At 44.3% G+C, this 27,508-nt stretch overlaps 1 protein-coding gene across 1 annotated transcript; it reads left to right on the top strand.

Moving 5' to 3' along the window:
• The first annotated feature begins 1,156 nt into the window (after positions 1 to 1,156).
• On the top strand, positions 1,157 to 27,182 carry P2RX7 (purinergic receptor P2X 7). The gene is made up of 13 exons (XM_024196185.2): positions 1,157 to 1,287; positions 3,721 to 3,853; positions 4,409 to 4,480; positions 6,608 to 6,680; positions 8,840 to 8,936; positions 12,114 to 12,194; positions 13,235 to 13,364; positions 15,504 to 15,634; positions 21,129 to 21,222; positions 22,346 to 22,411; positions 22,507 to 22,620; positions 23,815 to 23,913; positions 25,090 to 27,182. The coding sequence occupies exons 1-13, from the start codon at positions 1,163 to 1,165 to the stop codon at positions 25,579 to 25,581; spliced, it is 1,707 nt and encodes a 568-aa protein (XP_024051953.1). The 5' UTR covers positions 1,157 to 1,162; the 3' UTR covers positions 25,582 to 27,182.
• Positions 27,183 to 27,508: the final 326 nt, after the last annotated feature.

Genomic DNA, 27,508 nt, shown 5'->3' with positions numbered 1-27,508 from the left:
GGTGCTGTTGAGCGGAGACAGTGACACAGGCTGTGAGCTGCCCTGGGCAGTTCTAGGTGCTCTGGAGGCCTGAAGGAGAAACAGGTGGATAACACAGCTCGCTTTCCCATCTGCTTTCTCTCAGGCCCAGTGCATTCTTTAAGGCTTCCTAGCTTGGGCTAGGGTAAGTGAGAGGCTGTTGCTGGATTTTAACTCTGCTACTACTTCCATAGAAGTTTATTGAAAAACTCTATTGACTTCAGGCTGTGGGACCAGGCCCCTAATGCACATTTTAAACTAATGAAGTCTGACCCTGTGAGATGCCAAGTGAAATCAGTAGGATTTGAGGGCATTCACCAGCCCTCAAGAGCCTCTCTACAGCTCATGAGCCTTCAATGGGTGTCTGGCACATTCCGATTTGTTCAGTAAGAATCAAGATTTCCAGTGACAAACTGGGTGAGGTGATATCTTTTATTGGACAAACTTCTTGTCTCTCTAACATCCTGGGACCAACATGGCTACAACAACACCGCGAACAAGATTTCCAGTGGACATTCAGAAGGATAAGAATTTGCCAACAGAAGGATCATGGCTGAGAATTTAGCAGGAAATTAGATCTTGGATCCCAGGACATCGATATGAATAGCCAGGTTATTTGGAGGACATCACAGGAGTATTAATGCATCTGACACTTATGTTTTTGCTTTTTAAAAGTCCTGAATATTCAAAATGTTAAAGCATATTTGCAATGTCCAATCAAAAGGAATTCCAGAAATATTCCTCCTCTGAAAACTGTCTTTGTCCAACATAGTGTGGGTGGCTGTGGACCATTGTATTTTAGTCAACAAACGGTCCAAATTCATCCCTTGCGTAATTCCTTTGATTTTAATGAAGATACAACAGGGATTAATATGGCTCTTTGTATTTTGTTTGCCCATAGGTAAAGCAGATGGCACGCTTTAACCCATTTTCTTGCTACTGATTAACAATAACGAATGATCTTTCTTTAAAGAGCATAACATACTCAGTTTCTCTTATTCAGCTTCCATGCTAGTAATGCAAACGCTTTTCTTACTGTGCCTTTAAGTGGTGTGGCCTGCCTAAGGGAGTTGTGGGGGTGGAAGTAGACAGAATCAAGTGGCTACAGTTCTCGAGAGGGTAGATTCCAGAGGAAGTGATAACAATGGGTGCATTTTGCAGTTTGAAGAATTTGTGTGAATATGAAACTTCTAAAGTTGTCCGTTTTCAGAGCGTTTCCTATGGGAGTTTGAAATGGACCTTCCATATGGTTGTCTTCCTGTATGTTTGGTAAGTTAAAAGTGACTAGATGAGCAAATGTGTTTCTTATGTGGGTGATTGTCTGCATGCTTAGGACTCAGCCTTCAACAAGTACAGAGAACTTTTTCACTCTGTGCTAGAGGACCAACATAAATCAGTTGTTTAGCTGTTTTTTAAAGGCTGGTCAGTATTGTATGGTAACGGGAGGGATACTATAGCGTGGCTGTTTAGAACAGGGAGTTGGCTGCTGGAGGTGTGGTCCTGCATATTCCCCTCTCTAATCCTCTGAGTAACTAGTGCCTGAATGTAGTTTCTTTCCCAACAGTGCTGTCTGGTTTCATTTGCACAGTCAGTAGAGTTATCTGAGATTTACACTCATGTAACTGAAATCAGAACCTGGCCTTGAGAGTCCAGGCTAGATCTGCTATTCAAGTTGCACGAAGGGTCACCTAGAACATCAAATCTTAGAAACAGGGTTTCATGACAATTAAGTGCATAGGTCTGGATCATAAAGGGCAGATGTTTTCCTGTTTGCCTCAGACCTGGGGCTGCTTTCAGCAATATTATTTGCTGACCAATGTCTTTAGTTATTCATAAAATATGTTTAATTATTACAGAAGGGTGCTTTTACACATTGAGCATCTGCTACCAATTTCATTGGCAATAAACTTGTAAGAAGTTCTATTGCCTAATTAAGGCACCATTTCCAAATTGTTGCTGAGAGCTGTTTTCTCACACAGCCAGATGTCAGCAGCATGACTGTCCCAAATCACTCTTCTCAAGAGGGGAAAGACTGACTGTAGAAAACACCTCCGAGGCAGATTAGGAGTGATTTTCAAACTGACAATTGGTGTAGTCAGTCACTTCACACTTACACATTTTAGAGCGTTTTTCACCCCTGAAATTTTTATTTGTTAACTGAAATAGGGCTGACTCAGTCAACTAAATCACAGACTTGTCTGTGAAAGGAAACCCTTTTTATATGACGTTATTTAATGTGGAAAGTGTCTTCAGTTTCATGAGTTTGACCCATCACATTTGCACACCTCATGCTGCAGAAGCAATGGATGCCAGTGACTCTTAAAAGGTCACTGTCAACTTTAAAAAAAAATATTGTAAACAAACATATTTCCTTCCTTATGTTGTTGGTAAGCATTAGATTATTAAGAGAGTGAAAATGTTCAGGCCTACGTTTTCCAAACCGGTTAGTGATTTGGGGTGTTTAACCTGAAACTCCTGAAAGGGCTTGATTTTCAAAGGGCAGAGGGCTCAGCGCTTTCTAGAAGTCAGGCCCCTTTAATGTTCTTTATTTAGGGACCCAAAATTGAGACATCCAAAATCATTAATCACTTTTTAAACTCTTGGTGTAGAATCCAGTTTAGGAGGCACTATTTATGCCCTTTGTTTACTTTTTCCATTTCTCTCAGCTTGGACAGTAAAAATACATCAAGGGTAAAAGTTTGAAAAGCGCCTAAATGACTTAGGAGTCTGTCTCATTGAAAGTCAATGGAACTTAGACTCCAAAGTCACTTAGGCATTTTTTAAAATGTTACCCAAGACAATAGAGACACTTTCAGGTCGTTAGTGCTGCAGTTTTTGGGTGCCAGAAGCTGCAGAGGTGGGGTGAGTGGCTATTTCTTTCTTTCCAAACAACTACACCTCTACCTCGATATAACGCTGTCCTCGGGAGCCAAAAAATCTTACCGCGTTACAGGTGAAACCGTGTTATATTGAACTTGCTTTGATCTACCGGAGTGCGCAGCCACACACCCCCTGGAGCACTGCTTTACCGTGTTATATCCGAATTCATGTTATATCGGGTTGCGTTATATCAAGGTAGCGGTGTATTTAGCTGGAGTGTGATAGCTTTATATTGGCCATAGGTTTTATAAAAACTTGTTTTTACACCATGCAAATATTAGGCCAAGTTTAAGTTGGCAGTGACTCTTTAAGAATAACAGTAGCATACGGAAAGCCTGATTTTACTTTAAAGAGAAGCCTTTCAGATTGACCTTTTAACACATGAAGATGACAGTAAGCAATTTGAAGAGACTTGTAAGCTGCGATTGGTACCGCTTTTAATGGGTCCCTTGTCATGTGCCCTTTGCACGAGAGGGAATGCAAAGGGAGCTGTTTCAAGCCCCCTTGAAATTAGTGGGGAACTTTGCCATTGATTTCAGTGGGGCCAGGATTTCACCCTAATAGTCCAGAACTACACTAAAAAATGTCTCTTACATACATCAGTGCAATCCCATCAGAGTCAATGGGATTGCGGTGGTATCACTGAGGGAGATGTTGGCCTAACAAATGCATTCAACGCATGATAAGATCCCAAATTCCTTGAACAAATTTAATATGGCTTTTAATTTACAGTACACTTTTTCTAATCATGATGCCAAAAAATGACTGTCATTTCAACCCATTTCAGTGGGTTCATTTGTGCTTTCCATTTTGTTTGGTTAGTTATGTGCTTGTCACTGACAAACGGTATCAGAAAAAGGACTCTGTGATCAGCTCAATTCATACTAAAGTGAAAGGAGTAGTTCAGACTGACTCAAGAATCTGGGACACAGCCGAATACACTATTCCCATGCAGGTGAGTCTCAGTTTAAGGTCAGCGCAGCGTCCGACTTCCATTGATCAGTGCTGTTGCTTGGCTGGCATGTGTCTTTGTCCTACTGCACAGTGATTTTAACATATCAACGAGATGCAGTTGTATTTGTGAGCGTGAATTAAGAAGGTTGTAAATTAGAAGCAGTAACTTTTAAGCATGGAAAAAAATATTTAAAAATGTCTTTTATGGGATTTTAAGAAACTTGATGTTTCTACCACAAATAATTTTTGATTTTAGTAAAAGAATGTGTAGGAAAAAATTCAGTCCTGGTGTAATTCCACTGAAGTTAATAGAATTATTCCTGATTTACACTAGCATCACTGAGATCCAAATATGGATCCTTCACCAGTTTTACAGTGGAAGAACTTTATTGAGTTCAATGGAGTTACTCCTGATTTACGCTGGTGTGAGTGAGATTAGAACCAGGCCCATGTGTCTTTAGTGGTGTCCTTCCGGATTAACACAGGGGAGACTGAGATCAGAATGTGGCACATAGTATTTTATTGATACTTACTGTTTTATTTTCTCTCTGTATAGGGAATAGACTCTTTTTTCGTGATAACCAACATAATTATGACGGAAAACCAGTTTCAAAATGTTTGCCCTGAGGTAACTGCATTTTGTAAGTGATTTCCCACCTGCATAACGTAGCATTCTTTGGCAGAAGTAATCCATAGCAGCCGCAATTATTAATTAGTGGCTCATGACTACGGCAATTTTGCACAAGTGAACATTGCTTTGTCTTCCTCTGCTTCTTTATTTCGTTCAGCAACATGCAACAACTAGTCTAGTTACACTCCTTTTTTCCCCTCTGCTCTTTTGCTTTTCTTAGTGAATCAACTGGCATTGGTGTGATGTACCACACCAAAGACCCTGCAGCTAAACGTGCGCCTGGGTCACACTCTCCCCATGCATTTGTGCCTCTTGTTCAACACAGTTGGATTCCCTGCTGGTATAAAGTGCAACTAGGAGGACCAGTGGGGTTAGAGAATTGTTGCCAGCTTCTCTGCAGTAATCTGCTGTGCTGTAATTCTAAGCTTGATCATGCTTGGGTCTTTTTCTTTTATCTGTGGTCAAAATTTGTAGCCACTTGCAGTTCTCCTATGCGTTCATTCATATAGTTATTAGAAGAGACCTGAGTTCGCAGCAATGAGTTGACTGTCATTGGCTACAGCGTGTACGTGCTCTTAACAAACAAGGAACTAAACAATCCACTGTCAGACTGGCTTGGTGAGACTCAGTGTTCGCCAAATGGAAAAGGATACAAATGATAGGGAAAGAAATGTTACTGCAAACCAAGGAAAGTTAAGTTTCAGAGTAGCAGCCGTGTTAGTCTGTATCCGCAAAAATAACAGGAGTACTTGTGGCACCTTAGAGACTAACAAATTTAAAAAGGAAAACAAGGAAAGTTAAAAAATCAAAAGCTACCAGAGGCTCTTTACCTCATCTGTTCTGTTTTACAGTTTTGATGTATAAAACAAATACAGTAGTTAGTTAATAACTAAGGACCAAATTTGTATGGACAGAGACCTGAGGCACAGAGACACAAAAATGCATGCAGATTTAATCACTTTCATCACAACATAGAGACCACACTTGTCTTTGCAAATCAAGTATTTGCACATGCAACTGGGTATTTAGATAGGAAGTTGTTATCATTGGGTATGAAAATGTGGGCACACAAATGCATGCACATTTTTGAATGTGCAAGCTGGCCTCAACTATTAAATTATTTTTTTTAAAACAAGCATACATAAAACCAGGGCTTTGGAGCGGAGCGCAGAGCTGGAGCGCGGAGCAGCTCTGGAGCAGTGGAGCTGCAGGTTTTTGCCTGGAGCTGGAGCGGAGCTGGAGCACAGCTCCAGAGACCTGCATAAAACACATATCAATCTACTCTTGATGAGTGTGAAACAGACAGAAATAAATTCCATGCCACTGATAGACATAGCAATATCTTACAGTACATGTCCAAGCTTGTCAAAAGATTATATTCTATTCTCTGTCTGTACCCTAAAATCACTGATGCCAAAGCATCAGAGTGATACCAGAGAATTGCAGAGAGAGAGAGATGGATGATAAAAACCAGCCTATTTGCTATTTGTGCATTGAGGGGGATTTGATGAGGAGAACTCAGCAAACCTGCTTATGTTCTACAGGTCTATATGGAACAGGACCATGAATATTTTCTTGAATTCTTTTGTGGCTGCAACTTGAATCCCTCAGAAGCCTTTGGTTTATTCTGATAGTCAGTTTTTAAAAATATTTGATATGTAAAGTAATTAAATTGATTAATCAAAATCCTCAGCTGCAATCCTATTGGCAATGAAGGGAGAAAGTGGCATGGGTGTAACCAAAACTGAATTTGATGTATTGTCCCAGAAACTCAGGGCGCTTAGGTACAACTTCCTTGCATTTCCTATATCATTGGTGTGTTTTTTTTTAAATCAGATTCACTGGACAAATCAATCCATGGGCTAACTCCAGTGAAGCCAAGAGATTACACTTGAGATGAATTTGTCCCATTCAGTCTTTGCTTGTACTGACCTTCTCAAAAACTGAGGTCACATTAAGCACCACGCTGAGTGAATGGGTTATGGAAGAGGGCTGCACTTCCTCTGTTCTGCCTCTCGCTCTGTGATTTCATCTTACTGTTTGCCATTTCTGTGTAGAACATTTTACAATAGCAATAGAGAGGTAGATATTTTTAATGGTCTTTTATATTGATGTCTTTTTCAGTACCCCATTGCCAAAGCTGTCTGCTCTTCAGATGTGAGCTGTGAAAAAGGACACATGAACCCCCAGAGTAATGGTACATGGATTCCACATTCAGATTTTAAAACTCATAGCAGGTGGTGAAATGCAACTGTCTTTTAGTTAATAATTATTAGATGGTTAAAGAAATTATGAGGTACCAGTCTTGGAGAATTTGCAACTGTAGAGCCAAATTCTGCTCTGAGATATACTGGTGCAACACCCACTGGCAATTGTGTATGCAGATCTATCTGACTAGGGAGATGAACTTCCAAGCACAGTGGGTGGTGAGGAGGGAGGCATAAAGACAAGAGTGGGAGATGGAAACAAAAGGAGCAGCAAGGAGAATGACATGAAATTTGTATTCACTCACCTGGATTTTTTTCCACCCTGTGGAGAATGTTAACAAAAAGGTGGGAATGGGCGGGGGGGGGGGGGGCCACAGAAAGGGGGGATGTAGGGGGGGATGCAAATCAGATACCACAGTACATATTGAGCCCACTCCTGCAGTGCTTTCTACAGGTGTAATTCACATTGCAGTCAGTGACAGTTCAGCATGTAGAGTGACTGCAAGATTGTAACGATACTGGTTCTGGTGGGACACTTCTAAGAGTGTCAATTCAGGACAAATTGCTTAGAGCAGAGCAGTTACAGCCCAAAGCTGGAGTTCCTTTACTATCAAGGCAAACCAAACCAGCCAAACAGAGAGGACTTTGGTCTTACCCCACTGGCTAACCATAAGTCACACAAGCAATTCCCTTAGACACTCCAGTTTCCCAGTATCACCACCAGTACCACTCATTATGGGGATGAATGGTTATGAAAACCAATACCCCAGTAAAAGAAAAAGGTTCTCCCAATCCCAAAGGATCGAGCCCCAGACCCAGGTCAATACACAAATCAGATCTTACCCACAAATCACGCTGTTGCCAATCCTTTAGAATCTAAAATCTAAAGGTTTATTCATAAAAGGAAAAGGATATAGATGAGAGCTAGATTTGGTTAACTGGAATCAATTACATACAGTAATGGCAAAGTTCTTGGTTCAGGCTTGTAGCAGTGATAGAACAAACTGCAGTTCAAATCAAGTCTCTGGAGTACATCCACAGCTGGGATGGGTCATTCAGTCCTTTGTTCGGAGCTTTGTTTTGTAGCCAAGTTCCTCCAGAGGCAAGAAGCAGGATTGAAGACAAAATGGAGGAGTTTTCAGGGCCTTTTATATACTCTGCTCTGTGGAAGATCACAGCAGCAAGATGGAGCCTGGAGTCACATGGGCAAACCACATGTCCATGCATGACTCAGTTCTTTACAGGTGGCAGCCATTGCTCACATGCTATCTTGAACATCCCCAGGAAGACTTCTTATGTGTATTGGAGTCTTCCAAGGTCTATTGTCAGTTAAGTGTTTCTTGATTGGGCACTTAACTTGCAAATTCCTTTCTCAAGAAGCTGACCAAATGCTTTACTAAGGCTACTTAGAACCAAAATACAAGTACATAGCCAATATTCATAACTTCAGCTACAAAAATTATACACACATACAGCTAGCATAATCATAATCAGCAAATCATAACCTTTCCATAGACACCTCACACAACAACCTTTGTACAATATTTGCTGCAAATATATAACAGTGGTTGCAACAAGGATCTATACTGTTACACTTCATATTAATAACGTCACAAAGATCAAGCTCTATTTAAGGCTATGTTGTCTTTGATACCCTCAGAAAGGTTAATTAGTTCTAAAAATTTGTCCTACCTTCTAGGACACTGATAGCTAATAGGAGTTGTCTCTGATGGTGTAATAGTTAGCTTGTGTTTCATTGTCTGAGTGACATCTTGCTGACAGTGCTGTGGGGTGAAGTTCTTGCTCTAATTTGCTCATATTGTTGAATTAAGCCCTACAAACTCTTAAATATTGTTACTCCGGCACAACTATGGAGAAAATCCTTCACCCACATCCAATGTGCAGTATTGACAGGGGCAAGGGGAGGAGTTAAGCACTGTGCTTGTGTAGTGGAAGCATGGATCTGATAACCCCTCCTACAGCTACTTCAGCCCACAAAGAGGTGCGAAAATCAAAACCTTGACTCTGAGTTTCAAGTCTCTGTCCTACCTGTGTGTAGAGACCCACCAATACTTTGAGACTGTGTTATCCAAAGGACTCAGTCAAACTGTGTGTGAGCTCAATAATAGCTAACTTTTCTTCTGTTCAGGAATTCAGACAGGAAGATGTGTGAAGTATAATGCAACCATTAAAACCTGTGAAGTCTCTGCCTGGTGCCCTGTGGAATCAATGAAAGGTGCCCCAGTGTAAGTAAAAGTGTTCACATTTTTATGTAATCAATAAGGGCCGGATCCTGCAAGACAATAGGATCTGACGGTGCTCAGCACCTGGCAGAGGGCCCTTGGTACCTTTGTTTGTAAAACATTTGTTTCCAACCCAACTTTTATTATTATTAACTCTTATTTTTATAAATTAAGTACCATCAATTTGCTTGTAGTGGCTTCTCTTTCTCTCTGATCTCGTGGTGAAGTAATAAATCCAAGCTTGTGACATCACAGTCTGTTGCCATGAGAACAATTCTAGATGTCACAAATTTGTCATGGATTCACTACAGGCATTTTGATAATTAATGAGGATGGCAAGGAAAAATGTGGCAAACCTGATAAGTCTCATGAGAAACATTTGCTAATTCTGACTGTGGATCAGTCCAAGGGAAGTCGTGAAAGGCCTAGTGCTGGTAACATGTACAATTGGATTGAACTATGCTCTATAAAATATACTGGAGTAGACTATAACACCTAGTAGCTCTCTTCCACATCTAATTTGTATGATCCCATGATTGTAAAGTGTTCTGTGATGTAAGGGTTCCACTTTAACATGTAGTTACTCATTTGTATCAGGCAAAAAATGTAAATATGGTCATTTGATTTCATTCACATGTGCAATGCAAAAATATTCTCCACTTGAAGCCCCAGGATATAATATTGCTTCTACCAAACCCTGATATGTAGCAGCTTTTGAACTATGTCTCTTGTACTAAACTAGCCCTTGCTGCTTAGAAAAGATATACAGGGCAAATTCTCTGCTAGAGTAAATTGGTGCAGCTCCTTTGACTTAAATGGAGCCGTGCCACTACACTAGCCGTGTATTTAGCCCATGATATGGTTTTGCTTTCTTCTCCCCTCACTACCACTGCATGTGGTTTGGTAGGCTTACCCACAGAGACTAGGCTAGTGTTTAATAGTCCACCTGCTGAACTGATGTGTCCACACCACAAAACCCAGCAGTCCAATGAATATTGATTTGCCCACTTGTTGGCAGTTCCAGCAGAGATACCAAGGACTAAATAGGCCAGGGAAACTAAACTAAAACTAAACATATCCCAAGGGGTAGGCCCTCCAGGTTGTGAGGCAGGCACAGGGGAAGCTGCCAGTGCTGTCTTTGCTCCATTGATAGAGGATCCCACGATTGGCTTAACTCTTCTCTCCTTGAAGTCAGTGGTAAAAGTCTCATTGGGGGCTGAGGCCTGAGCCCTTTTGAAAATCCCACTTTAGGGCTCCAACCCCGCATGCTGCTGAGTACTCTCAATTCCTATTGGCATCAATGGAAGTCAAGGCTGGTTAACACCTTGCAAGGTCGAGTCCCAAATTCACATAAAAAATCAAGAGATTTCTTGTGATGGTCATGCAGGGCAGCTTAATGAACACCCAAGTTGTTAAACCTCTTGGTTTTTTTCAGTGTAACTGCAGTGAATATTTAATATTTTCAAACGTTGCACTGCGCAAGCTGGTAGCTGCACACAGCAGGAAAGAGATTTTGCCTTTATTTACCTTGCACAATTGGCAGAGTGTCCATATTGTTGTCCAATTTTCCTCTAATGTATCAGCGATTGGTCAGTGCCAGGAGACCAAAACCGATGAACCAATATTCGGAGCCAGGATGGCAAATCACATTATGAGAATTCTTCACAAAATCCACTGGCAAGAGTTCATGGCAGTCACTAAATGGGTAATATGAGTGTTTCTCTGCAACTTGAATGAATAAGCGAAACAACCTGTATGGAAGTCTCTAGCCTGGTGCCTTCAAATATCGACTTCTGGCAGAACAATGCTGGTTCTCAGCTATACCCGCAATTGGCTTTTCTGTGCAAGTTCTGTGCATTATAAAGAGCACTTCCCTTCCCTTCCCTTCCCTTTTGTGATGGTTGAAACTGAACAAAACTGTAAACTTCTTGTCAAGACACTTCCCTTTCTTTTGTTTTGATTGGTCTCCAGCTCTGTGCAATGCCAGGCAAAGTGACCTGGATAAACTTACCTAAGGACAAATGTTTACAGCACCCTCATAGAAGAGGTCTGGAGAGATTCCCAGGTGTCTGTCCTGAAAGCATAAGCAGTTTAAAAATTTTTGATTAATCTGTTTTTAGTTTGTTAAAGTTCAACATACATTATTCATTTCTTGACCATTATAAACTGAAGACTGGTTAGAAATTCTAATTGTTCAGATGATGTCTCAAAATGTTTAAATTTGGGTTGCAGCCAACACCTGCTTTTTCAATTTCCTTAGGAGACATGCTGAAAAGTCTGTCATTGACACTGTCTCAGCTTGCTGAAGTATTTCCTGTCCTTGCAGGTCTTTGGCTCAGAGACTCTGCTGCTAATACAATGATGTACTAAGGAGAATGCTCCGAAGTACTGTCCTTTGGATGGGTCGCTGCTTCAGGGACCATTTGTGTCCACCTGTGGGGGCTTTCTAGGTGAAAATCAAAGCTCTCCTGGCCCATTTTGAAAAGAGAATGGGAGAAGCCAGTGTCTTGGCTGACATCCTCTCGCAATAAGTTATTTTTCAAAGCTAATTTTGTGCTGGTGCCAGGTTGACAATGCTGGAAGTTGAATTCCTCTATTTTTCCACCAAACAGGGATGACCTGGGTAGTAGCAGAGCAAGCTTTCTTCACATGGTCCAGCTGATGTGACTGAACTCTGACCTGGAGGGACACCTCCATGGAGGAGAATGTAGTTCAACATCTCATTTTTATAATCTGTGCCATCTGTCTACTGGGAACTGCAATGAACACACCAGCTAATTTCCCATAAGCCACAGCCATCACATGATAACGTCAGTCACGACTGATCAATGGCCAGATTTCAAATTAACAATCCCCTATTATTATTTATTTGTATTACAATAGCATCTGGGGACCCCAGTCAGAATCAGGCCCCATTGTGTAGCTACTATACAAACAAGTCTAAAAGACAGTCCCTGCCCCCAGAGAACTGACAATTTAAGTTTATAAGTAAAACCAAGAAAGCTATGTATTCTATTCTCAACCCCCTGAGCCATCTAACTCATTATTCTCAGTATCATGTTCTCCTACTGACAATTTCCCAGGTAATAGCAAAATAGTGTAGCATTAATTGATGTATTTAACTAAAGGAAGATAGTTGGTTTAACAGCTTTCATTGTACTTGATATGTTCCTCTTTTAGGCCTGCCGTTCTGAAGAGCGCTGAAAACTTCACAGTGTTAATAAAGAACAATATCCACTTCCCAAAATTTAATCACACTGCGTAAGTGCAAACATTCATCCATCTCCTCTTAAAGAGCAGTTCTACTCCAAAAATGAATGTGTAAATAAAGCACCTTCAGTCTGCAGCTTCTCTGTGTATTTAGGGCTGTATCTGCTATGCTGAGTGACAAAAATCAGGTTTGATTGCTCTTTATTCTTAACCTTGCAGGACCCAATACAGCTATAGGACAGTGAGATGGACTCTATTCCTTCTCATGCATTAGTAACAAAATTACTAAGTTCTAATTGGCTACACCAGGGTAAAACCACTGAAGGCATAGGATAACATAAGTGTCACTGAGGGCATAATTTGAAGAGAATTGGGTTGCACGGGTGTCACTGAGGGAATAATTTGATCTGCAAAGCCTTTGTTACTGGTGATGATGCCCAAGTACTAAAGGACCCAGCTTGACTCTCAGACCCCACGTGGAATTTGCAGAGCTGGTAGTTACAAAGTCCCCCCATATTCTACTAGTAAACTGAGTACATTTGATCATAGGTGCCGACTTCTACTGGCACCAGTGGGTGCTCGACCCCTCTCTGCCCCTGGCCCCGCCCCGACTCCACCCCTGTCCTGCCCTCTCCCACCCCCATTCCAATCCCTTCCCCAAAGTCCCTGCCCCTATTCCAACTCCTTCCCCAAATCCCCGCCCCGGCCCCGCCTCTTCCCTGCCTCCTCCCCTGAGCGTGCCACGTCTCCGCTCCTCCCCCCTCCCTCCCGGAGCTTGCTACAGCTGTTTGGCGGCGGCAAGTGCTGGGAGGCAGGCGGAGGAGTGGGGACACGGCACGCTCAGGGGAGGAGGCAGAGGAGGTGGTGAGGTGGGGCAGGGCGGCGAGCTTGGCTGCCGGTGGGTGCAAAGCACCCACTAATTTTTCCCCGTGGGTGCTCCAGCCCCGGAGCACCCACAGAGTCGGCGCCTGTGCATTTGATACAGGTTCAGGGACGAGCAATGAGCAGGGAGCCCCTCAATAGCATTTGTAGATGCTTTTTCAGGGAAGAGCTCACATTTATGTTTTCAAATAACTTGTGGTTCTTTGCAGAAGAAACTTTTCACCAAAATTGAATATTTCGTGCACATTCAACAAGATAACTGCACCAGCCTGCCCAATTTTCCAGCTGGGAGATATTCTCCGAACAACAGGAGAAAATTTTTCAGAGATGGCAATTCAGGTCTGTGGCATGATTTCTGTCTTCCATTCAGAACACCTCCATAGTATTTCTTGTTCATTTTAATTGTTAAACGTTGCAAACAATGGAATTGTTCCAGTTTTAAGGGCTGATCCTGGGAGGTACTGGGCACCCTCAACTCTGCAGAGTTTAATGAGAATTGAGGGTGCGCAACATCTTCTAGGATTGGGCCCATATTGATTTAATACACGTTGGATGTCATTGTCAGTAGTTAAACAGTCTTCTCAGGCCAGTCAACTCTTCCTCTCCGCAGGATTCTGTTAAAGGGCACCTTGAGCCATGTATTCGGGGGAAAGATTCCCCCCCACCTCCACAAATGTTAGGCTGGCACAAGAATTCTTCTGACGACCTAGCTCTGTCTCCACTGGGGGTTAGGTTGGGTTAATGACGTCTCTCAGGGGTATGGATTTTTCACACCCCTGAGAGAGAGAACCATGGCGATGTAACTTTTCAGTGTAGACCAGCTTTGAGGGTCTGTCTTCGCTGCTGTGAGAGGTGTGACTGCAGCATAGACATAGAAATACCTGTGCTAGCTTTGATCCACCTAGCCCAAATAACAATAGCAGTGAAGTCCTGGCAGCCCAAGGCTAGCCACTCAAGCACATACTCAGGCTCCCATTGTGCAGCCCGGGTTGCTGCAGCTTCACTGTTGTGGTTAGTCAAACTAGCTAGATCAAAGCTAGCTTGGGTGTATCTACAGTCCCACCTCTCATTGCAGTGTGGATGTACCCTAAGACCATGTCTACACTATAAACTTTTGCTGCCGCAAGTTATGTCGGCATACAGCCGGTGCAGTTAGTATGTGCGCATGCAAAAACCATTCTGTGCACGTTAAAAGCAAGTAAATAAATTAATGGAACAGAAGTTAACAAGAGGAAGGAACATTCATGTCTATTTTCACTAAACTTATAGCTACCATGCCTCTCACAGGTCAATATACATGAAGCAGTGGTGGGCCTTACAGTCCCCTGGTGTGGAGTGGTAGGGGTAAGGATGCAGCCCCTGATGCCATGTGGAATGTTGATGGGGGTTTAGGGAGCTGCTGTAATTGAGTTCTCCACGCAGTGCAAAGGGAGGTGAGCCTGTGGTTTGTGACGCTGTAGGTCCACAAGAGTCTGCAGCATCTGTGTTTGCTGCTGGAGAAGCCCCATTACGTCCTGGTGCATCTTCCTCTCCTTTTCCTGCTGGGTCTCCTTGGCCTTTCTCCCATCCACTCTTAATTAATCAATATCATTAATACAAAATCTATAGATCAGGCTACAATTGTCACCAGAGTGGTCAGTGTCAGGCTTTGTGGGACAACTGCTGGAGGACTGTTAGGGTCAGTTGACATAGTGTCTACACCTGTGCTGCATTGACCTCAGTACATCTACCATAGCTCAACACCACTCTGGGAAGTGGTGTTACTGCGTTGCCATAACGGAGCACTTTACATCTGTGAGAGACAAATTTAAGTGTAGACATGTGCGCAACTCGGTCAATGAAAGGCGCCTTACGTCAACCTAACTTTGTAGTGTAGACCAGGCTTCTGCCTCACAACGCCTCTGTAAGATTGATAATTACAGATGGGTGAAATGGAGATACAGAAATATGAAGTGATTTGCTCAGAGCCAGAAACCAAACCCAGTTCTCCTGAGGTCCCGGTCCGCAATACCATCAAAGCTGCAACATTCAGCTCTGGATCCCAGATCCCCTGCAAAATTAATGGGAGTTTGCGTTTGGGATTTTAGTTTGAGCCCATCTTTAGTTTTGTGGAAGCAGTTCTCCGACAGTTTAATTGAATGAAGTGGCAATGAAGTTGGAATTTTTGTTGGTAGGATGAGAAATTGGCCAAAAAATAAGAGACGCCTTAAGAATCTGAATGAATTCTAGCTTGTAGCTAGTTTGATCTGTGTAGTTAATTAAGTCACTTAGAAGGAAGTCTTTGCTAGAGGTAGAAATACATCTTAAGTATAAGTGTATTTATAGGTGTGATCCTGCCATTGGGCCACATTCAAATCTCCTCTGATTTCAATGGGAGTTTGGTGCACAGCAATTTCAGAACCAGGCCTGGCACGGTCTTTTTTTTTTTTGTCGTGCTCCTGAATGCATTTAAAGTGTGTTTTCCCTTTCTGTGTCAAGGGCGGAATCATGGGCATTGAGATTAACTGGGATTGTAACCTGGACAAATGGTTCCACCGCTGCAGTCCAAAGTACAGTTTTCGTCGCCTTGATGACAAAACGACGACTGAATACCCTGGTTACAACTTCAGGTAAAAGATATTTTTAAAATCATACATAGAAAAGCAGTGTATTGTCTGTATTGCTTGAGTGATATGGGTGTGCAGGTGGAATCAGGTAGGCGGAAACCGAGGGGTTTGTAGCTAGAGTGCTGGAGCCCTGGCTGTTATACTTGACTATGCCACAGGTTTCTGCTGTGATCTTTCTTTTTTATAATAGCCAATGTTGTACTGATGAACCTAACTTGCATGCACAGTTACTACAGTTGCCTGTGCAGTATCAGTCGGACTTGTCACACACACAAGCAACCACTCATGCATCCAACTGGTCGTTTGTGCTTGCATTTACCGAGGCTATGTGCATAGTTCTAGTGAATGTATGTGCAACTTAAGATCCGAATCCTGCAAGCTGTTCCATGCAAATGGATCTTTGTTTCCGCATGGAGCTCCATTGAGTGAGGCTATGTATAGCACAGGAGTCTGCCTGCCTGGCTGCCTGCCTGAAACAGCTCATATGATCGGGGACCTAGCTGTGCACACACTGTTCTGAGCCTGACCCCTAAAATCCCTTCTCTTTCCCCCTGGGTTGTAGTCTTCCTTTATTTGACTTGTGTGTGACTTTTATTACGTTGTGGGTTTGAATGGAGTTACCATCGTGCTTAGGAGCCCCAGCCATGGGCCAGCACCCCGTTGTGCTGGTGGGCGCTGTACAAACAGCGGTGGGGAGGGATAGCCCAGTGGTTTGAGCATTGGCCTGCGAAACCCAGCGTTGTGAGTTCAGTCCTTGAGGGGGGCCATTTAGGGATCTGGGGCAAAAATCTGTCTGAGGATTGGTCCTGCTTTGAGCAGGGGGTTGGACTAGATGACCTCCTGAGGTCCTTTCCAACCCTGGTATTCTATGATTCTATGAACACAAAACAAAAAGAGCTTACAATCTAAGACAAAAGGCAACAAGTGGATACTGCCAGACAGACGGGGGACCACAAGGAAACCATGAGACAGTGCGGATCAGCATGGTGGGCAAATGGTTTCAGTGTGATGGAATGCTAAAAGTGTTTTATAACATTCAATCACTAGATGGTACAGTGTGTAACATACCGTACCTGAGCAGGTAACAGCCATACCTGGCAGTGCATAAAAATATCTTAAAGAGAATACGTCTTGTGTATCGCTCTCCATGATGGGCCCTCTGTGGCCAGTCCAGATCTAGAACTGAAGCCTAGTAGCTGCTTTCCAACCTCCCGTGTGCAAGGAAGACATGACATGACATGAGTAAATGACACCAGCGCCCTAAGTGTTGTCAAATTTTTGTAGCCATCACAGAAGGGTTTTGAAGGACAGCAAGGTTGCTTTGTGAATGTTTATATTTGTTATCAAATGAATGGGCAGCGCACCTCAGCAGGAGGGCACTTTATAAAGAACATTATTTGAATATATCAAAACACAGATCTGTAGCGAGATCGTTTTGCTACAGTTCAGCACAGTTAGCTCTGCTCAAGGGAAGCCCAGCCCTGGCATTGTGGAAGTGTGGCCAATCAGGGCTTAAGAAACACAGAATGGCATGCCTGTTTGGAGAAGTCATGTGATGACTGGCTAGTGCTACTGCTGTTCATCAGTTGCTTCCATGAGCATTGAAAATCCCCCACCCAACCCCCACCACTTTCTCAAAGAATAAAAACAAAGGAAGAAGAGCATTTGTGTGCAGCAGTTTAACATCAACAATGTGTAATTTAAAATTACAAAGCAGGGAAGTGAAGATTAATGGGCAATGAGTCCTTGGATTGGTTAGATCCTAATAGCAAATTGGCCCGTCTGACAAGACTAATTAAAACAAGAAGAAAAAGAAACCCTGCACAAAATCCACTTCTTTTCGGAGCATGCTGTTTTTTCCAAGCACATTTACAATTTTGAAGGAAAAAGCTCCATTGTTCTTCTGAGAATAACTCAGCCCAGGATTAATTTTTTCCTGGTGAAGGGGCTGAATTCTGCTCTCAATTACACTGGTGTAAATCGGGAGTAATTCCACTGACTCCACTGGAACTCCTCCAGATTTGCACTGGCATAATAAGGGAGACCAGAGGCTGTCCCACAGGCACTCTTTTCCTGTGCACATGTCAGGAGAGCTTTTTCTGTAAAGATGCTGCAAAACCATTGCACATGTGAGTAAGATTTACTAATATAGTGTAGCTGCATTGACTTCAGTATGACTACTCGGGTGAGTAAGGGTTGCAGGATTGGGCCCTGCCCTCAACTGATTGTGACTGAATCAAACTAATTTTATATGTGGTAGAATGTCACATGGCAAAGTGCAAAATAAAGCATATTAAATATCTTGTGCATTCCTGGGTAGGTCTGGGGAGCAATAGGTCCTTGTAGGATGTCCAGGGAGCCTTTGTCACAGGAGAGTGAGGCTACGTAAGGGTAATCCTAGGGGGAATACATTTCAGGGACCTTTTTATCATCTGAGTGAGGATAAAGTTCTGGAAGTCAAGTTATTGTCCAAAGCCCTGACCATGCAAACTGTTCTGTGTGGGTGAACATCAGCGCCTGCGTGCAGCTCCGTTGACTTCAGCTGAGTTTCAAAGGGAGTTTTGCCATAGACTTAAAAGGCATCAGGATTAGGCTACAAATGCGAAGCACCATTTGAGGTGCAAGGGGCACTGCACAGCAGGTCATCAATGACGCTCTTAATATATCAAATCAGAGCACGAAGCTGCTGCAAAGGAGAAAGTTTCTGTGACGTCCTCAGCAAATGTAAAGTGACTTCTCCTCCTGGGGATAGAACACCTGTGTGTGGGGAATACTATCTGATCCTGAATACATAGGTAAAACCTGAAAATCGAACATCACAGAGCTGCAGGCATCAACGCAGGCTCAGCCGAGTGCTGGCCAGGAAAACATGCCTCAGCTAGAGATCACCGAAACATTGAACACAAGATAGAAGAGTGTTTCGTGTCTGTGCAGCCAGGAAAAGCAGAACCTATTACACTGTGCGTTGCTGAATGACTCACTCACTGCCTTAAGAACAGATCTCAGCAAAGGGGAAGTTAATGAACACAAGACATGGAATGCAGATTAAAAGCACTTCAGAATTCTGCAGAACTGAGATGGGAGGGAGCCGTGCTGCAGCAGGTGGGAGTGAGTGAAAGCTGGCTGATGGCTGATTTGCTGGTATCAAGGCGATGACAGAGACACTCACTGCCTGCCATGTACAGCTTTAGGAAACATTGTCTTTTTGGGTCCTACCCCAAATAGGAGCAGGTGCTCTCGACTCCCACTGACTGCAGGAAGTGGGTGGCACTCAGCACCTTGCGGGAGCGGGCCCAGCAGTTACAGGCAGTCCTGAGATTTCTGACGAGAAACTGCTGTGCTGGGTAAAATGCTCCTCGAAGTGTGGTGCTTGAATACTCAGGAGCGTTGGGCCAAATCCACTGCTCCTGCCTCAGTTTTTGTTCAGGCCTTAAACTTGCCCTGACAGCCATTTGCCTGACTAAGGATTGTGTAAAAACTGAGCCCAGGGGCTAGTTGCCTCCCTCTGAGGGAAGACCCATGGGAGGGGCTAAGGGAAGAAATTTGCACAGGATTCCTCCCATGAACAGACCACGGGGCCCACACATCGATTCGAGGGCATTAGCAGAAGGCCAGGGGCACCTGTGCAAAGACCCTTTGCCTCTGTGTCCACCTAGCAGCCCTGTGTCCCCCTCACCCCAACTCTCTGGCACTGGGGCTCTACCGGAGCCATGCTGACAAGGCTTCCGAAGCCAGCAGCTGCCCTTGGGTCCTGCCTTTCAAGGGGGATCCCCCACATAAAGTGGGAAGCAGGAATGACAGGAAGATAATACAGGCTGGGTGGGGTTGTACTACTTCTCTCTCGGGAACTCCTCCTGCCTCAGGTGGTTGTTCTTGCTTGGATCCACAGGGTCTAGGGTGAAGGGGAAACAGTGCTGCTCAGCCGTCTTGCTGAGTCCTTGGCAGCATAGTCACTGCAGTGTAGCATGAGTCACAGAGCAGAGTCTCCTGATTGGATACGTGCAAGGAATTGAGGGAAGCATACTGCAGAGTTCAGCGACTCCCTGGTTTTGGTGCCAAATCCAGCCAGACCCCCACCTCCGCAGTGAACCCACAGAGGGGCTTCTATGAGATTGGGCACCAAACCATGGAGACAGCCCCCCTGCCCCTCTTTTTGCTAGCTGTTTTTGGGTTCCAGTGAGTTTGCCTCCTCTTGGGTAGAATATGGCCCGTGGAGAGCAGTTCCAAACTGGATTGTTGGGTCGTTCAGTGGTTCTGGCAGACGTGGCTCCGGATACTGATGAGGGGCAAGATTAATTGAAACCCGGGAAGGAGGGAAAACTGTATTTCCCTCGATGCTTTCATGCCATCTGTGAGATGAGCAATTAGAGAGCAGAGGACTAAGCTGATGGCCTGGCATTTGGGGCCATTTCCCATTGAGCACCACCTGTTTTTACCAGAGATTTTGGTTACTACACAGGAGACTAACCACTAAATAAAATCGGCATCCGCAGTGACATTGCGACCTTGAATTACTTTCTCTCCACAGAGCTGACACCTGTTTACCCCACTAAAAAAATTACAGTCAGAATTACTAGGCTAAATGAATCCACAGAGAACACACATTAGAAAATACTGAAGTAAACTGATCAAGAACAGGACAGTGCTTTCAGCAAGAGCCCGGCGCACTGACATGAGTGATACGAATGTTAGTATTGGAGTTAAGATTTTAATGTCATTGAACATTTCTCAGTAAGTCTCTCAGCATCAGGTGGGAGCATTCTCTTTGTTCTATGTTCACAGTGTCCCTGTTTGCTGATCCTTATGCTGGTGTTATCAGTGGAATTTCTCATGGTAATTGACTTTGGGGATGAGGAGAAGGAGTGTTGTGTAGTGAGTAGAATAAGGGGCTGGGTTTCAGGAGTTGCGGGGGTCAGTTTTCTCACTTCTGCAACTGAGGTGGTGTGTGACCCTGTCCCAGGCAGCTACATGAGTTATAAAGCTGCCCTTTATCCCTGTAGCTAATACTCTCATAGACGCTTTGAAACAGAGCAGCAGAAAGTGACTATAAAAACCAGTGGAAGAAAGGGACCCCAAGAGCTCAGAGTAGGTGCAGACAACACAGCGGTAAAAGCACTGGTGCCTGGGAGACACTAGTGTTCCCACCATTGCCAGCTGCTAAAATCTTCCTGGGTTTTTCTTTCTGCTTTTCCTGTAGGTGACTGCCTCCCTAGAGCCGCTAAAAGTAACCCTTTGATTCAGGATAGCAGATCCCTTCCTGGGCATTGCTCTGATTTTTCTAAGCTGGGTGAAATGCTGTTCATCAAAGTGACCCACAATCTGTGGCAGCACTCCTGGGTCCTGGGAGAGGAAGAGCTTTGACTTCTTGACTGAGGGTACAATACTAAACAGGCAAAGAGGGGAGGAGGCAGTAGAACCAAAACCCCATTTTATTCTCTAGCCCAGAGGCATTGAATTCCCCTGACATGATGCATGGATCCTTGTTTGGTTTTGACAGATTCGCGAAGTACTACAAACGGCCCAATGGGCAGGAGGAGCGGACGCTGATCAAAGCCTATGGGATACGATTCGATATCCTCGTCTTCGGCACAGTAAGTGCAACCCTGTTTTCTCATCACCGCTGCAAACCTGTCTGCTTCCAAAAAGAAATGAGAATTTCTGGCCCTTCGGCAAAAATAACTCCAGTAATAACAACGGTGTAGCCCTTCCGGGAGACAGCACTGCCTAGTGATTACAGCATAGGACCGTGGCAGGGACCTGGTTACAATCTTGATCCTGACAGTGATTTTCTGTGTGACCTTGGACAAGTCTCTTCCGCTCTTTGTGGCTCAGTTCCCCTGTTTGAAAAACGGAGGCTGTGCTTGGTGCCTACGGCAGGGTGGGGCTTGTGACACTTGCTGTTCGTAACATGCACTGAGGTCACTGGAGGGGAGGTGCTGTAGAAGGGCATGGTTTTATGGTTACGTACTGTCCCTGGTGGACAGTGTTTGACATCTACAAAGCACTACGGAAATGAAGGGCCTGATTTTGCCAGTGGGGTGCCAGTGGGAGGGGAGGATCCTGGGCACTTTGCAGGATCGAGTCTTATCAAATGAATCTTCAAACAAATGGCAGGACTTGGCCTTGCCATGCTGTGGGATCAGAGATCAAGGCTTGGTCCCTCGTTCCCGGCCTGGCAGGTACCACTCTCAGCTCCGAGGATGAGGGAGGAGGGGGATAATGCCCTGGGGCCCTTGTTAGGGTGGACCGATGTACCCGGAAGGGAGCGCTGCTTCTTTCCTGCTGTTGGAGGCGGAGGGGAAGGACGCTCCTGCTGAAGGGAGAGAATAGGTGAAGTTGGAGCCTTTGTGCCATTGCTTAATATTGTACAGATGAGGACTTGCTCCCTGTCTCTGGTTCCCCTTCCAGCTGGGAAGGGGACCTTGGGGAAAGCGACTGGCTCTGATTGGAAGAAGACAAGGGACCCTTCCAGCAGGAGATAGCATGGCTAAAAGGGACCCCTTAGTTCGCAGCTGGGTGCAGCAAAACTACCCTTTAATTTAAACACATTCCACCTGGTTAGGTGCTTTAAGTCGGATCATGTCAGAAGAGCTAGAAATCTTGCACATGACAGCAATTTGGCTGGGCCTGATCATGCAGCAATTGTTGCCGTTCTTCTGCAAACTGAAGGAAATTATCTGAATTCTCAAATGACTCTCTTCTGCTTTGCCTAAGGCTGGACGGTTTAACATCTTTGAGCTGCTGGTGTACATCGGGTCTGTGCTGTCCTACTTTGGCTTGGTAAGAGATTTATTTCCTGTACTGATGGAGCGGCTTCGGGAGACGCAGTCTCATTAAGAAAATGGAATCACTGCTCACTTTTGTTTTGCATGCAGGCTCAGTTCGTTATTGATTTTCTTATTACTTCATACACTTATCCCTGCTGCAAAGATTCCATCAAGGAATATTACTTCAGGAAGAAGTGCGAGTCTGCTCTGGGGCCAAAATGGGTAAGGGATGCAATTAGCTGCTTAAAGTAGTAGGAGAATCCAGTGTATCGGGCCCTTCATTGTGTCCTTCATCAGCTCTCTGTGGATTTGTTCCCAATACACCGCTGGTCTGAGTTCTCCTGCCCCCAGTGCGCACCTTGCAGGAATGGGTTGCATGCTGGGGAGTGGTGTGAGTGCAGGAGCGGATCTTAGCACTGTAGGACTCCTTGCAGCTACACAGAAAAGTGGCCAATGGGTCCCTATAGTTATGGGTCCACACTTCCTCCCCCAGCCAGCCATTACCCAAAATCCTTCAGGCAGGGGGCCTCTGGGAAACCCCACAGAGCTGTGCTCTGCAGTGCATGGAAGCTGTGGACCCAAGGCCTGAGCCCTCAGAACGCTGCTCCTCTGCACAGGTCTACTACAGCCAGGACCTTTGACAGCTGCAGGAGGCGACAGTTGCAGGAGGCAGGTTTCACCCTTTAGAGAGCAGTGGAAAGATGCTGTAGAGCAGTGGTTCTCAACCTATTTACCATTGTGGGCCACATATGCAGCTCTCTATGTGTTATGTAGGCCACATGCACACAATATATATGCACTACCTGTATGGGCCTGAGGATGTCACATGGGCTGCAGCTGTGTAAGGATTGGGTCACGGGTTGAGAGAGAGGCATTCCTCAGAGCTTCTCCCCCCCACGAAACGGTTGAGGGCATTTGCATGAAAATAGTTTTGTTTCTCTCAAGTCCATCAGCTCCAGTCCACATTCAGCTCCAGAGTCTCCTTCTCTCTAGAAATTCACGCTGCACACATCACTGTGGCATGCTGAACAGCTGAACTTCTAGGCTGAGATTTCAAAGGAGTCCAAGGGAGTTAGGTGTCCAAACCTCAGCTCAAAAGTTTATCTCTAAAGCCTTGTACAATCCATCTCCCTCCTACAGCTCCAACCTCCTCTCTTCCTGCTCCCTGGGCTAACACCTGACTGTTCCCTTTGTCTCCCTTACCTGCTCCCAGTGCCCGGCCTTCCTCCATGCTGCCCCCTATGTCAGGAACAGCCTCCCAATGAACATGCACCTTCAGAGAGATTTTTATCTGAATAAGGAATGCAGGATCTGGGCCCTGAGGACCCTAGTTATGGGTCAAATCAATACAGTGTAAATCCTGAATATTCTAAATAAATACTCCAGCTGAGGATGCTAATGCCTTTTGTTGCACAGACCCTGATGTACGTGTCATATGTTGATGACCCGCACATTATTCTGGTAGACAAACAGTTGAGCACAAGTCTGCAGAACGTTAAAGGCGAGATTGTTCAGGTAAGTTCAAGCATTTACTGTTATGACTTTTTGTGGATTTATTTCCTGAGTGACTTGATTTTGTTCTCCCTAAGTTTCTAGCTAGGTTTTGGAAGGGCCACGCTGGTGATCCTGGGAAACGTCTGAAGTTGACTGTGTTGGGAACTCGAGACTGTTTGTTTTTTCTAGAGTAAAACTAAAAGATCTCATTACCGCCCAGTGGGTGTCCTTAGGCCTGCGTGAAACAACTTGGGGTACATCTACACTGCACTAACAAACCCATAGCACAGAGTCTCAGAGCCTGGGTCAATTGACTTGGGCTTGTGGGGATAAAAATAGAAGTGTTGACTTTCAGGCTCAGGCTGGAGCCCAGGTTTTGAGACTCTCCCCCCTTGAGGGGTTTCAGAGCCTGGGCTCCAGCCTGAACGTCTGCACAGCAGTTTTTAGCCCTGCAGCCTGAGTCCTGTGAGCCTGAGTCAGCTGACCCGAACCAGCCGCGGCCATGCCACAGATCTTTTATTGCAATGTTTACATACGCATGGTAGTTCTCAGCCCAGCTCCCATTGGAATGGGTGTTCCCATCACAGAAAGACAACCATTATAATTGGCACTCATTGGGTCCCTTCTTGGCTGTCTCTGGAGACAAACCAAAGACCATGAAATTGACTTACCCATCCAGTGCTAAAGATACATAATACAAGGATTAAGGAACATGGGCAGGGAAGTATGGGGGAAGTTTCTATTACAATTGCCTGTGCTGTGACTGCTATGTGGAAAAAGGACTCCTGTCACTCACCGTGTGTCTCTATTATCCTGGGACTGACACAGCTACAACTACACTGCATAGAATCCTGTCACTAATACAGTCGATCACGGGGTATAAACTTACAAAACAGATTTAAAAGAATATTCTGATCTTGTCCCATATAGAGTGGGAATGAACCAACAGCTCCCTGGGTTTGTTCCGCATTAGGATTCAAAGCCAGTAACCATTTGTTTTCCTGATCTGCCTCTTTACTGTTGTATTATACGGTCCTGCTGCATTAAATGTGAAGCTTGAGGAATTAGAATCAAATCGGGGAATACAGAGGGATTCTCTAATGACAGATAAGTGCAGATGTAGACACAGAGCAAAGTAAATGCTGCATTTTCTTGTTTTCACCCTGACTCCTCTGATTATGTGTTTGGGAATTTTAGTTGCCGAGAGACAATGGGGCTTTTACTGACACGACCAAGCTCGCAGCACAATGTTCCAACCGGGTCCCTGTCTTAGCAAAAGCCCATGAGATGCAACCCCTTAAAAGCGAAGGGCAAACTTCTCCATCCCACGACCGCCCTTCTTGGTGCTGCTGTGGGAAATGCCACCAAACACAGGCTTTCCGGGAGCAGCTCTGCTGCCGAAGAAAAGAAGGGTCATGCATTACAACCTCGGCTTTGTTCGAGCAGCTCGTTCTTTCCAGATCAGCACTGGAGTTTATCCTGCTTTACAAAGAGCCCTTGTTGGACTTGAATTCTGAGACCCTCAATAACCAGCTTCGTCACTGTGCTTACAGACAGTATATTCACTGGCGTTTTGGCTCTGCTGAGGTGGAGAGCAGTGCCCTGATACCAAGTTGCTGCAGGTGGAAGATCAGAGAAACGTATCCCAGTGAGGACGGCAAGTATACTGGTTTAGAGAGGAAGAATTAACCTTTATTAAGCCTCTATTATATAGCTCCAGAACCACAATGCAGCTTATTTCTCACAGTTTAAACCCCTTCATTTATCTCCGGAGACATTTTTAAAAGAAAAGCTTGTGATTTCTCAGAATCCACTGCCGTATGACTGAATTCCGTATTCTGTGTTGTTAATGAGGCAGTATTAGCTAATGATTAGTGCAGGAGGCTGGGAGTCAGGAGTCTTGGGTTCTGTTCCTCACTCCACCGCTGACTCTCTCTGTGACCTCGAACAGGGCAATAGCCCGTAGCTTTCAAATCTTGCCCCAATTTTTGCATGCCCAGTATTGGACACCTTGTCCCTGATGTTCAGAGGTGCTGAGTACTCAACATTCCAGCTGAAAACTAGACTGCACCAACAGCTACCTCAAGGTGAGAACCCAAACATTCAGGGAACCAAAAGTAGAGGACATTTGAAAATTTGACCCTTAACTTCTTGGTGTCTCAGTTTCTCCATCTGTCAAATGGGGATAATACCTACCTACCTTAGTAAAAGGCTTTTGAGCCTTGGATGAAAGATGCTTTAGAACTGCAGAGTATTCTTGTTTGCTCAGGCTCGGTCCTGCAAATCGTTATTCATGTCAGTTGTCTGTAGTCACACAAGCAGTCCTAAGGTCCGGAGAACGGTCTTGCAGGATTGAGCCCCTTGAGGGTGTATTTCATGGACAAAGTCGTGCACAAACGGTGTGGCATTTCAGATTCTTTCAGCTTTGTGGTTGATCAAATCTGTTACCAGCGGAAACCAGCTCACTTTGGTAACACAGGAAAAGCATTTGTAACCATACAGTTATTATGTAGATAGTGCCCCTTTAAGCATAAACTCAGGAATTGAAATGGACAACTTTTTTACTGACTTTCTACCTTCTTTTCAGAAGCCTTGGATCAAATTCTGCTGTCATTTACTCTGGTGCTAATTCATGATGTCATCGGGATGGTATCTGTGTAACTAAGAGCAGACTTTAGCCTCATGTTTGCTCTAAGTTCATGTAGGGCTACATACCGTCCAAGATGCTCAGTTAGCTTCCCAGTGAGTTGCATAGCAGTATGCAGTCTCAGGGCAGTATATACGGCCCCGAGACTGCAAATAAATGATGGATTAACTTGTGCATTGATTCCTATTTTTTTCTTGTGCTTTGACTCAAACTCACTAGCTGTTTTTGTAGCAATGCGGCAAGAAGGATATTAATTAGTATATACTGGGCCAATTTCAGCTCTGCATTATTGTAAATCTGCGCAACTCCGTAGTTTGTGGTTTTAATTTTGTACATATTTTTAAAACCAGTGTCTGGAAAAATATTCCAGCTCTAGTTGCATTTCCAATGGCAGTATGTATTAATTGCACTGACATTCATGTGGCAGCATCTCATTGCAGCGATGGCTTGGGATTGTGTTATTTTTGTAATGTTGGCACTGATACATTTCTGCACTAATATATATTGGTTAGCACTCTTTCTTTGCTTTTGGAAATACTGATGTCAGAACATGGAGTGTTTGTTTAGGACTGTCTTTTTAAGGACCTGTTAAATACATTCTTATGCTCATTCTGCAACCCTTTTTATCTTGCGGTCAGTTTTGACTGAGTTTTTCCATTAATAAATACAATGTTTAATCAATCCATAGCCGAGTGGAAGACTCTCTTTTAGTGATTTTGCAGTAGCATATACATTAAATCCCCAGCCAATCCCCTTCCCCTCTCTAATGCTTTGTTGGACTATTATGAAAATCATTATTATTGCTACCCATATTTCGAAAACCCCATCGCCATAGTATCTGGGCAGCCAAGTGTCAGAGCTCTTTGTCCTTAGCAAATCGTGGCCACTTTTAAAGCTCATAGAATCATAGAAGATTAGGGCTGGAAGAGACCTCAGGAGGTCATCTAGTCATCATAGCTTGGTATCACA

The sequence above is a fragment of the Terrapene carolina genome, unplaced genomic scaffold, assembly GCF_002925995.2.
Source record: "Terrapene carolina triunguis isolate 2854851 unplaced genomic scaffold, T_m_triunguis-2.0 Scaffold234, whole genome shotgun sequence".
Classification (NCBI taxonomy): domain Eukaryota; kingdom Metazoa; phylum Chordata; order Testudines; family Emydidae; genus Terrapene; species Terrapene triunguis.
This window is presented reverse-complemented; position numbering and strand designations above follow the sequence as displayed.

What these genes read in the sequence shown, in the direction of transcription:
- P2RX7 (XM_024196185.2), top strand. Translation starts at nt 1,163, where the DNA reads ATGGGTGCATTTTGCAGTTTGAAGAATTTGTGTGAATATGAAACTTCT. An exon ending in TTCAAAATGTTTGCCCTGAG is followed by an intron (nt 4,481 to 6,607) that starts GTAACTGCATTT and finishes TGTCTTTTTCAG; the next exon opens with TACCCCATTGCCAAAGCTGT. An exon ending in TCAATGAAAGGTGCCCCAGT is followed by an intron (nt 8,937 to 12,113) that starts GTAAGTAAAAGT and finishes TTCCTCTTTTAG; the next exon opens with GCCTGCCGTTCTGAAGAGCG.